Source organism: Malus sylvestris, chromosome 10, assembly GCF_916048215.2.
Source record: "Malus sylvestris chromosome 10, drMalSylv7.2, whole genome shotgun sequence".
In the NCBI taxonomy this organism is placed as follows: domain Eukaryota; kingdom Viridiplantae; phylum Streptophyta; class Magnoliopsida; order Rosales; family Rosaceae; genus Malus; species Malus sylvestris.
In genome coordinates, this window is record NC_062269.1 from 8,172,808 (window position 1) to 8,184,400 (window position 11,593).

The following is an 11,593-nucleotide window of genomic DNA, read 5'->3' on the forward strand; positions in this document are numbered from 1 at the left end:
TTGGATATAATAAATTATTATAAATAAAAAAAAATTAACAAGAAATATGTGGGAAATAAAAATATAACACCATCCTAAATACATAACAAATTGATAATACAAGAATGAAAAGCTAAAGCCTAAAACTATTGCTAAATTCTCAAACCTTCCTAAAATCCTACTACAACTAGAGAGATTTTTTGGTGTGACCGGAACATAAGTGGTACATCATGTGTCATTATACAAATGGTGTGATATATGTGTTAAAAAGTTAATAACTTAAAAAATAAATTTTTTCATCACTTATATAAAAACACGTGGTATACCATCCGTGTTCTGGTTACAATAAACAATTTCTCACTATTACTAGTACTACTACCACTACTATTACAACCATGCACAACACAATTGAGTCCATTCCATTCAAGCCGGTTCAAGTGCACTATTCTCTAAATTTCACCCGTCAAAAACTCCGAATCATTCGGTTCAACAGCGGTTCGGGCTCGCCAACATCTTTCCTCTTCCTCATCTCCAACACTTTACGGTGACTATTCGAGTGGACAGCACCAGAGAAAGTAGGACTACAAGCCGGCCTATACTCCGGAAAAAGCCGGCCAGACTTGAACCGGACGCCGCATGCGTTACACAATGTTTTAGGACCAAGTGGACCGGTTCTCCATTGCGGAGTCTTCTGTACTTGGCAATGACTACACCTCCGCTGAAACTGTCCCCCAATTGAACCCTCCCCTGTTTGGACCGCCGGTTTTTTCTTTTGTTTCTTAGCCGCCGGTTCACCAACAAACACGTCCATGCTTTGAACCGGGTTGAAGATAAGACAAGGAGTTGAAAATGAAAACCCGGAAGAACAAGGCGATGATGATGGTGAACATGAAGAGGAGGAGGACCAAACCCGGCTAGCCGGTTTGTAACGCTTGGTTCTGGGTTTGACTGGAACTTGAAAAGGAAACAACGGAGCTCTTAATGGAACCGGTTTGGGTTCCGGTTCAAACCGGTTCATAAGAAGAGCTTCGGGTTTTTGGGTACCAATTGTGTGGAACAGAGAGAGGTCCGGTAGAGAATCGTCCACAAAATGGGAAACCCATTCAAGCTCTGCTAAATCATCGTCCTGTCAAATTAACACAAAACCCAAAATTTAATTTCAAATAATTACATAATTTAACAGAGAATTAACCCAAAAAATTGAAAACTCAAAGATTGTTACCGGAACCAAGAGTTGGGTTGCCAGACCAGAGTCAGAGTCGGGCAAGACCAAACTGCTTGAATTAGAAATTTCATCATCCACGGAAACTGACTCTCTTTCTTCTTCTTCTTCTTCAACGGACCCGTCTTCGAATTCACCATTGGAGAGGTCAAGAAGGTCGTCCACTGAAAAATCCTCACAGGGCACACCGGAAATTCCAGTAGCACACCAAAGCTCCTCCAACAAAACGTGCTGGGTCGACTTCACGGCCAGTTCTCTGCGCAGACTCGATTTCAAGGCCTTTGCTTCGATGCAGTACTCCATTTCTAGACACCCAAAACTTCAGTCGTAAAAAATTCACAAGTTCAAGCACAATAAGTGAACAAAATTGGGTTTTCGTTTTGCATGGGAATTAAAATAAACTAAATATTAAATTCTGTTAATTTCCATTTCTATTATTGTACCTGGAATTGGGGAAGGAGAGAGGAGGAAGAAGAAGGAGAGAAAGATGAAAACTGTGGGGTGGTGCGGTGCGGATGATTGATGGGGTCAGAGTGAGTTGGGTTAAAAGCACTGAAATAAAGGCAGGTTTGTGGGCAAAGCAAGTGCCCGAGTTAATTGGTTTTTGTGTTTTTATCTATCTCTTTCAGTGTCCGTCTGCTATTATTATTATTATTATTATTTTTTTGAATTTTGAGTAAATTTAAATCAATGAGTTATTATAAATTTAGTCCCTGAAATTTATTTGTGCTTCCACTCTGGACCTCAAACTTTGGTTCATCACAAGCTGGTCTCAAATTTTTTATTTTATATAGATATACAAAACTACACAATGACCAATTATAATTTGGCATTAAACTTGACATTCATGGAATCAAATTTAAGACCTCACTTTTATAAGTGAAAAGGCTACGTTAAAAATTAAAATAAGACCTGAAATGTGTTAATTGGGAACAATGATAATAGTTTAAAAATTAATAAGATTTGTGTTTGGGGTCTTGGAGGCAATTTTTATTTTTTATTTTTGAGTATAACGATATATTTTACACTAAGAGGATGAGGAGTTAAACTAAGTCACACAATGGACAACTTAATTTGGTATCGAATTTTCTATTTACTAGATTCGAACCTAAAAACACTCACATAAAAATGAATTTTTAAGCTTAATACGTGAACAACACATATTGGATGATGTGGAATGTGTGTAGCTGATTGGCTTCACATGTGGGACAACCTTCTTTAATACCATGAAGTTGAGGTTTTACCATAAAATCAATTAATAATATGAAAAGTAGCCCAACTTATTTATAAGCTCATGCAAAATCCTTCTTTCTATCAATGTCGAATTCGTTCTCAATGCTTACACGTGGACTTAAGTGGTCACGCCCCAATGGATGGAAGGCATTTCTTTTTTCCAAATAGATGGATTAAGAAATATCCTTCGTAACGTGTTCACGTGCTGCTATTATGACTAGTTCACACATTTAAAAGTTTTGAGACTAATTTGTAACAAAAAAGGGAGATGACAGACAAAAGTGAAAATAAAATCAAAAGCTTAAGGGGCAATTCTGAAATAATATTTAAATTAAATACTGGGGAGGGGTTGTGACTTGGTGCGTGTTTGGTGCATGCGTATGACAAAGGGTGGTGGGGATGGCTGTCTGGCTCTGGCTGGCTGACTATTCTAGGTCTCAAAGGGTTGGCATGCTTGGCCTATTCGGACCAAGTCCATATCCACTTATCTCTTAAAAAGCAAATCTAGCTGGGCTTGACCATGATCACCAATGACCATCATGGCATTGGTTCCTTCAGTTCCAACTTTTCCAAGGCCTCTAAATAGAAAAATCTTATTTATAATATGAAACAGTTATACTACGTCATCATACTGATATCACACGATTAATTATAAGAAAAATTAATGAAAAGAACTTGAAAACTTTGAGTTTTAACAAAAATGATAAAATAAAGGGTAAAGTGAATAGTACCATGATTGACTTTTTAGTGTAAAAATATGGTTTTTCATTAAAATGAACAGTACCGGAAGTTTTTCGTTATAGTTCCCTTAATTATCTGAAGAAGTGTTACATATATAAAAAAAAAATATGAACAAATGATTTTCGAGCTTTAACAAATTCTCACAAACGTTGGTATTATGATTATTAGCATTGTTCAAGAAATCCCAGCCTAGCACCATCTAGGATCCGCCTAGGCACTGAGCAGCTGACTACCACTTTGATTAATCTCTAGGCGTTTGAAAATCAAGAAAGAGCGCCTAAAGATGCTTACACGTTTGCCTAGCATGCCTAGACCTGCTTAGGTTGCGACTCTCACTTATATAAAAAATAGATAACTTTCATCTTACATTTTTTTTTCCAATAGAATGGAAGAGACTAGTTTAATACTCGAACAAACACTTATTATATAATAGTTCCACATATTTTCAATATGTTATAATACTTTTATCATTTATATGTCATTTTATTTTGCAATTTATGAATTCAATATAATTATGTATTTTTTAAGTAAAGAAACACTTAAATCCGCCTAAACCCCTCTTAGCCGCCTAAGTGCTAGGCTCCAGTACGACGTCCGATTAGCGGCTAGCACATTTTAAAATGTTAATTGTAGCAACAAGAGAGACTTGCACAATACACTTTCTCATTGGAAATAATAGGTTGATTTAAATATCGAAAATGGCGATATGCATACGTGTTTTTAACTTATTATTCATAAATCTTAAGATTTATCATTTGTGTTCGAAATATGTTCACCGTTCTACAATCAAACTACCTTTTACAAAACAAGCAGAATATAAACACACAAAAGTATTAACGTTAAAAGTATTAACTCAGTGATTAATCATTATAAGGTTTGCTACTCAATTGGTTAAAAACACATTTATTTCCAACCGGATGTTCAATCTACCTCTCTTCATAGCACTTGTATAATATTAAAAATATGATAAAATGTTAAGGAAACTCTCTCAAAAGTGGCACTCATTATGGACTCTCTGATACTTCATGTTTTTTGTACAATATTTTACTATGTTAGCACGAAAATTAAGTTAAACTAGGAGGTGGTAAAGAGTTTATGAAGAGTCCCACTTTGAGAGAGCATCATTAGCATTTCTCTAAAATATATAAATAAATTGTCTTGTGACATTATTTTTTTTATTTTTATCAAACGATAGAGTTTGTTAGATTAGATATTAGATTAGTCATCGACAAAATTCAAACTCATGCTGTCATGCAAGGACTCAACTCCTTTCCAAGACCACTTGAACGTGACATTATTTGTTTGAATATCATACCTATCAAGATTGAAGAAGTTAGTATGTTTGAATTGAGTGATGGATATTGCCATAATTGGTGGTTAACAATGGGTTAAGGTGAGATTTTGGCGCTTGGATGATTCAAAAACTAAACGAAACCGCCCAGGAAACCGCCATCATTTGGCGTTTTTGCGTGTGTGCCTTTTAGTCATGGACATTCGCCACCGGAATTCGAGTTATCTACGAGATTGAGGAAAAATTATTGCTTCTCCGCGTTAATCACGCCTCTTTTTCTAGTCAATTTGCGACGTCCTTCCCGCTGCTAAAACATTCTACTTTGAGGCTAATGATAGGATTGATTGATAACTAATCCACCCACGCGCTTTCCTAAAAAGCAAAGTGGCATTGCGTTTGGAAAGGGATCCGGAAAGGATCTAGAAAGGATCCTCCATCTAATCCTCCTCATCAAACAATTCAGGTTTTTGAAATTTGATTCAACGGCTAAAGTTTTTATAATTTTTAGAGTGAGCCCCTATTAGTAGCAGTTGGATTAAATTTCAAGGGTTCCAATTGTTTAATGAGGAGGATTAAGTGGAAGAGATCCAGAGATGATCCATTTCCATTGTGTTTTTGTTGCTCTTCAGATTTGGGAGAGATTTTTTTAGTGGGGTGTATTTTTCTTACCACCCTCAAGTGGTGGTGACGCTCACCGCCTTACTTATTACCGTGAGTTTATATTTTGAGATTTGTGTCTTAAAATTTAAACTCATCAAACAGTGTTAAATAAGGTGAACATCATCATCACTTGAAAGTGGTGAGCAAACATATTCCTTTTTCAGTGTATCTAAAACACAGGTGGTACACCACAAGCTATCATATAATTGGAGTGACACTTGAAAAAAAAAAACTTTTTTGTAATTGTATAATGATATGTGATATACCACTTATTTCTCGAGTTTTGCTTTTAATTTAGAAAGGTGATATGAAAGCCAAGTACTCCACCTCATCTTACATGCTAGAAAAGCGTGTTGCACAATGAGAGATATTTAATTTATTCGGTATGCGAGATAATACATTATATGTCATAATATATGTACATAAACATTGAAAAATGTATTCTAAAGTGTGACATTCAACTATTTCGTCGACTTATATAATAATACGGGGTGTATCACCTTATGTTCTGAGTACACTTGAAAAAATATCTCATTGCACAACATGAACTCCTAAGCTTGTAGTGGGTTTTTATTTTATATTGTATTACAAACAATATTCTATACTAATCTATACTAAGTAAGACGGTTATACCAAGTATATATTTTCTACACCAGTATTGCCATGTCATGTTTGAAGCTACCATAATCACTATCAACAACTGAAAAGCTAGTGCTATTTGAATCAAGAAGAGATACATCCTCAGTGATATTGGTAACCAATGGCAATAATCAGGCAATTCAAACTCAAGGATCATGACTGTATGGCAAATCCTTAAGCACAAAATGTAGCAAGTGAAACTTCCAATCTGACTTACAAGAACAAATTACTTGTAAAAATCCAAGCCGTGGTTTCCATCCAAAAAGGAAGGAAGAAAGAAATTTGCACACGGCCTGGTGGAGGCTGGAAAAATTAAGGTTGACTCTACATGGCATGGTGGGTTTGGTGGTTGGGGAGACATCAGTACTTTTAAAATTTTGTAGGGGTGTGGTCCCGAGTGATAAAATTACTGAATAGCTACTACTAAGTGTATGTCGTACGCAAAAAGGAATGCATCTTTTTACCGTCAAGTTTGGTGAAGTTGGGATATTAAATAGGAAAGAGAGAAAAATTAGTTTTTATTTTTATTTTTTTTATGATGGAACCAAAATTTTGCACCACCAATTGATCTAATAATTTTTTGCATGATTTATTAATTTGACACAAAATGACAAGAAAATAACAAATTTCGGGTCAACAGCTTAACTAATCGGGTTGTTATCGTGTCACTTGACACTCCCGACCCCTGTTATTCTCCAAACACCAGGTTAGACACGTGCTGGCCGACACTTGAAGGTGACGAAGCCATATTAAGGCATATATATATATATATAAACATATATCTTCATTCGCCTGAAGGCACCACATCTCCTAGCTGAAGCCAATATGAATATATTCCGGCTGAAGCCATCTACAAACACTCGGCCGAAGCCAATATAAATATCTTTCACCCGTAGGCACCAACCAAACACCCAGCTGAAGCCAATCTTATATCTCCCATCCATAGGCACCAACCAAACGCCCGACCGAAGCCAATATAAATATCAATCGACCCGTAAGCCCATACATCACCCGATTGAAGCTATATAAAGATATCATTCGACCCGTAGGCCCCTACGTCACCCGACCAAAGCCATATAAAGATATCATTCACCCGTAGGCAGTATCATTCGAATAACTACTAAATAAGTACATAAACATAAACATAATATTTCTAATATATATATATATATATATATATATCTATCTGTCTCAATCGGAGCGCAGTAACTTAAACGCCATATCGTAAAACCACGTTCATAAGTAGGTATATAGTCATCAATCATATCTACCAGGAAGAACATAAAGTCGATAAAGCATGATAATTCATAAAGCGTGAAACTAATTTACTCATAAACGTTTCATAAAACGTAGCGATTAAATCATGTTTTTCATGTATGCATTTATAATAGTAAAACATGCATTTTAGAAGGGGTTCACTCACCTTACATCATTGGCGAAGAGCTATGCAAACAAGGATGGATGGAAACACCACTAACAAACGCACCTAAGCACAAAAAGGGTCTAATGCATAAAACTCTACCATAACGATTGAATTTTAGAAAATGGACTCATAAACGGATTCGGGACTTCGAAAACATAAGGGGGGACCTCGGGTACCCCACGCATTGCCACGCGCCATTTTGGGTCACCGGAAAGTTGGCCGAAAAAGTTACCGGCGCCGCCTTGGATGGCAACGGAGCACAATACCTCTAATGGAGGTGCATATGCTCCACGCACCGCCTAGGTAGACGTCCATGTGCAGGTCCACGCGAGGACTGGGTTCTGGGTCTAGGCCGATTTAGTTTGGGTTTTGGGCCTGAGGTAGTTAGGCTTGGTTCTGGGTTGGATTAGGCAGTTGGGTTGGGCCAGTCTTTGGCTGGGTTGGGTCGAGGGTTACATGGCCCAAAGGATTTTGGTTGGGGTTGCAAGAACTGGGCTTGGGCCTAGCCTAGTGGGCTAGGTTCGGCTCAGGTATGTGGATCGTGTTTGGCCCAATTCTAGGCCGGGTTGGCCAATTTTGTTGGAGAAGAAAGCTGGAGCTTCCCAAGCTTCGTTCAACCCTAAAACTCAACCAATACACATCATGCAATATACCAAAATGAAGCCCAAGGAATAAGGAAGAGGTTCGTACCAGTGAGAGGTCAAGAGGTGGCCGGAGTTGGCCAAAAAGTGGCCTAGAAGCCACTGGTATTTGTCGAAATCTGGGAAAACTCTCCAAGGTGGTTTCTTTATGATTTTGACGTCCAAAACAAGTACAAAAGGGGTTAATCTTCAACCTACGATGAGGGAAGGATAAAGAAAAGGGTTTAAAACCTTACCCTCCGTCCTGACTTGTCATGGGAGACAATGAACAGTACCTTAGTGGGGTACACAACTTCAAGCCTACGGTTCTCGAGGTCGATACAAAACTTTGAAGTGTTGTTGTTGTTGTTAAGCTCAGGGATGAGGAGGATGATAAGTTGCAGATGAGAAAGAGGGTTCAAAAAGTGCTTGAGAGAAAGTGAGAAAGTGATGGGTAAAGAGAGAGAGTGAGGGAAAGTTCCACATGGTAAAGAGGAAGAAGAAAGGCAAGTGGGTCGGGGGGACAAAACCAAAGCAAGTGGGCCCCACAAGGCACACACAATAAGACCCAAAAGCAACTCAATTCAAAATATCTAATCCAACCCCAATGAATTTACCAAAATGCCCTTCCGTTCTGAAATTTGTAAAATTATTTGGGATAAGTTGTTACAATCTATCCCCGTTAAGAAAATTTGGTCCCGAAATTTGAAATAACTTGTTACACTAAAATACTCGAAAATAGGAAGAAGAAAAATATATATGTAAAGAAGAAATCAAGTCAGAGTGGTTGCATCATAGAGAATATGCCACATCGCCGTGAGAGGTTTTTCAAATCCTCTTCCATGCCTCCAAGCTCCTACTTTCTTCCCCCGTCATCTTAATAGTAGAAACATACTTTATAAAGATATAAAGTCGAAATTGTATAATAACATAAGTTCAAAAGTATGTACTCAGAATACGATAACGTCAAAATAGATATGTACTAACTTAAAGGTCGAAGACTCGCATTGAACTTAACAGTGAAAGTGGAAATGACTCGGCATTCGTAACGTCACATACTCCGAGAATAGATGTGTCTTTGGGTCAAGCCCCATCAATGACTAAATAGTAACAATTATCGTAGGTGGGTCTACATGTCTATTTGCTTAACGAACCCAACAAATATGTCATCAATATTACAGTTGACCGCCCGCTATATCGACGACACATTGTTGTCTCGATAAGCAAGTAGTAATTTCCTAAGGGTGCAAACATACCAATTTGTCCAACACCAACTCAACAATTAACAAAAGCACACAGTTTTTCATATTGTAAATTCAAACATCCGAAAACCAATTCGTAGAACTCCACTGTCCAACCAGTGCTGCCAATAAAATCTATCAAATTAAGTCTCAAATAGTGCCATACACAAACTGGAAGTAAAACTATCATCGTAACTACTCCAAAAGAGATTGGTGCAAAATCTACTCATTTAGGAACTACAACTCAAAAGAGCGCAACACATCTTTCAATATCTATATAGTTCGTTCAAGACTGTTTAACAGCCTACAAATAAAAAAAAAAGCGATATAGGACAAACAACTTCGTACTTAAGACCTTTACGAAAACTTCACAAAACTTAGAAGTGAAACGTGCATCACAATGAGGTACAAAAGTGATGATGCACCGAGAACCAAAACAATGTAATTCACAACACCTAAGCGAGCTGATTCATTGAGAATTTCTCTTGGATTCAGCAAAAAGGCTATGCCGAAAAGGCTAAAAGAACATTTAAGAATTTAAGGGTCAAATCAAGTCCATCAAGTCGAGGGTACAAGATAATTGGGTGGAAAACGTAACTTTGATGTAAGAACACGTGTGAGTACAAAACTTGATTATGTGGTGGAAAGTCGAGATGGTTGAGTGCGGACTCAACTCGGGTGGTAGTCTAAAGTGATCTGATAGACGGGAACTCAAACTTTTTCCCATTGTAACTTTCACAACAGCTTGTTACAACGATAAACTCAGGGAACGATAATCTCAGGGATATTCAATCACCGGTGGTAATGATTCGCTCAATAAAATGTTAATGGGTAATTGAATGACAAGTGGTTCAGGCTAAAACGTTAGGATTTGAGTGGTTCTCCTGAACAATCTGTCTGCTTTAGAAAATAATACGAAGGAAATGATACGAAGTGTTGTAGGGTAAACACGAACCCAAAGTTGGCTAACATGCATTCTAGTACCAGGAGGTGAAACTGGGATTACGGTAGAAATCGATGTCAATCGAGACGTCAGTCAAACAAAGTCTAGAATGAAAGATTCCACTAAGTAGTCAAAAGAATATTCCTCACAGACTGATAGATAATATGCTCAGTTAGTTGCCATCAAGTACTGAAACGTCATCATAGTCTCCACATGTACAAGGTGGTTTGTATAGGAATTCTATGGTGACACTCACCCGCCTCCGTTCGCATCCCTAGTGGGCACTCGATAACCTAAAAAGGATAACCATGGAAATTTCTTCCCATCTCGAACCAGGAATATAAAGAAATTGAGATAAGCCTGATGGCTTCCATCTCACCGTTTCCACCTACCAATAAATTAGATATTCCTTCATGGACTCAGTGATATACCATACATACAATACCGGTAACAAAGTGGACGAACCCAGTGGTACCATTCAGTACTGCAAGCATGCATGGTATATGCCGAAATATGAATCGACAATACCCACTGTGGGACGAACGCCAAAATAAAACTAATAATTAGAAGAGAAAACGATCGTGGGATATAGATAGCTTGGATGAAGGTAAGTTGTCCATGGGGTTTATGACCAAGAGCATTAGCTATGACAGTTGCCTGACCATGATGGTACTTAAAGGTGCAATTAACTCACTGATGAGTTCCATCCACCTTATTTGTCTCCAACTCAACTATTTCTGTGTGAAAACACACTACAACTTCTTTGGTATAAAATGATGCAATATTTCTCATTGTAGAGAAAACGTCACCAGACTTTACAGCAAAGAAGATCATTACCAACTCTAGGTCAAGGATATGATGGTTCACATCACGCGGTTTCAATTGTCAAGAGGTACACGTGTTACTTGATCATGCTGCATCAGTGTGTAACCAAACATTTAATAATATACCACCACATAAATTTGAAAAGTGTAAGAACTACGATCAGATGAGACAACACTCCGTTGTCAGAAACTTCGTTCACCATCAGCATCGTAATAAAGTTGACTGGTTTCTTCACCCAATAGGAAAAAAGGCTAAGCTCAAGGAATAGTTAAGAACTGCTGGTAGAAGGGATAAAACTAAGGATATTTCACATTTTACCACACCTGTGGGTGTTTTCAATGTCCAACGATCGCAACTCCTTATGGAAATTGATGAAAATAACGTCTACTACCAAAGAGTCTTCCATGAATAGTATATAATCTAGATAAAAAATAACGTTTGAAAGATTTGGCGTACAACTGACTGCCTATGTTTAGTAAACCTGACCTCGTGTTGGAGCAAGCAAGAAGGTTATCGATAGAACGATCGCCAAGATTTGTTCTAAAGATCCACATTAATTTCCTCAACGGGAGGGAGTCCAAGGACATTGATTTGATCCCACTAACACTTACTAAACTTTGCAACGACTAGCGCTTACTCGCTCTCTCCAACACGAACTTCGAATGTCTCAAACAATTTCCATATAGATGTGACTCCGCCCGCCATTCCTAGGGAACACATGTTGTAGATTGACATCACCGATTCAGAACTTCTAAATTCAAACCACTTAAATTTTT

The 11,593-nt window shown here is 37.7% G+C and overlaps 1 protein-coding gene and 1 long non-coding RNA gene across 3 annotated transcripts; both read right to left on the reverse strand.

Moving 5' to 3' along the window:
* Window positions 1–258: 258 nt before the first annotated feature.
* On the reverse strand, window positions 259–1,810 carry LOC126584970 (GATA transcription factor 5-like). Of its 2 annotated transcripts, none has more exons than XM_050249350.1 (3): window positions 1,645–1,810; window positions 1,202–1,506; window positions 259–1,105 (listed from the first exon to the last, which is right to left on the reverse strand). In XM_050249350.1, the coding sequence occupies exons 2-3, from the start codon at window positions 1,502–1,504 to the stop codon at window positions 443–445; spliced, it is 966 nt and encodes a 321-aa protein (XP_050105307.1). In that variant the 5' UTR covers window positions 1,505–1,506; window positions 1,645–1,810; the 3' UTR covers window positions 259–442. The 2 variants fall into 2 exon arrangements, with proteins under 2 accessions (XP_050105307.1, XP_050105308.1); XM_050249351.1 differs by having other exon boundaries at window positions 1,202–1,520; window positions 1,645–1,801.
* A 4,243-nt stretch (window positions 1,811–6,053) lies between these two features.
* LOC126584972 (uncharacterized) lies at window positions 6,054–8,252 on the reverse strand. The gene is made up of 3 exons (XR_007610212.1): window positions 7,879–8,252; window positions 7,189–7,251; window positions 6,054–6,818 (listed from the first exon to the last, which is right to left on the reverse strand). It is a non-coding gene; the product is annotated as an uncharacterized LOC126584972 (long non-coding RNA).
* Between the last annotated feature and the right edge of the window lie 3,341 nt (window positions 8,253–11,593).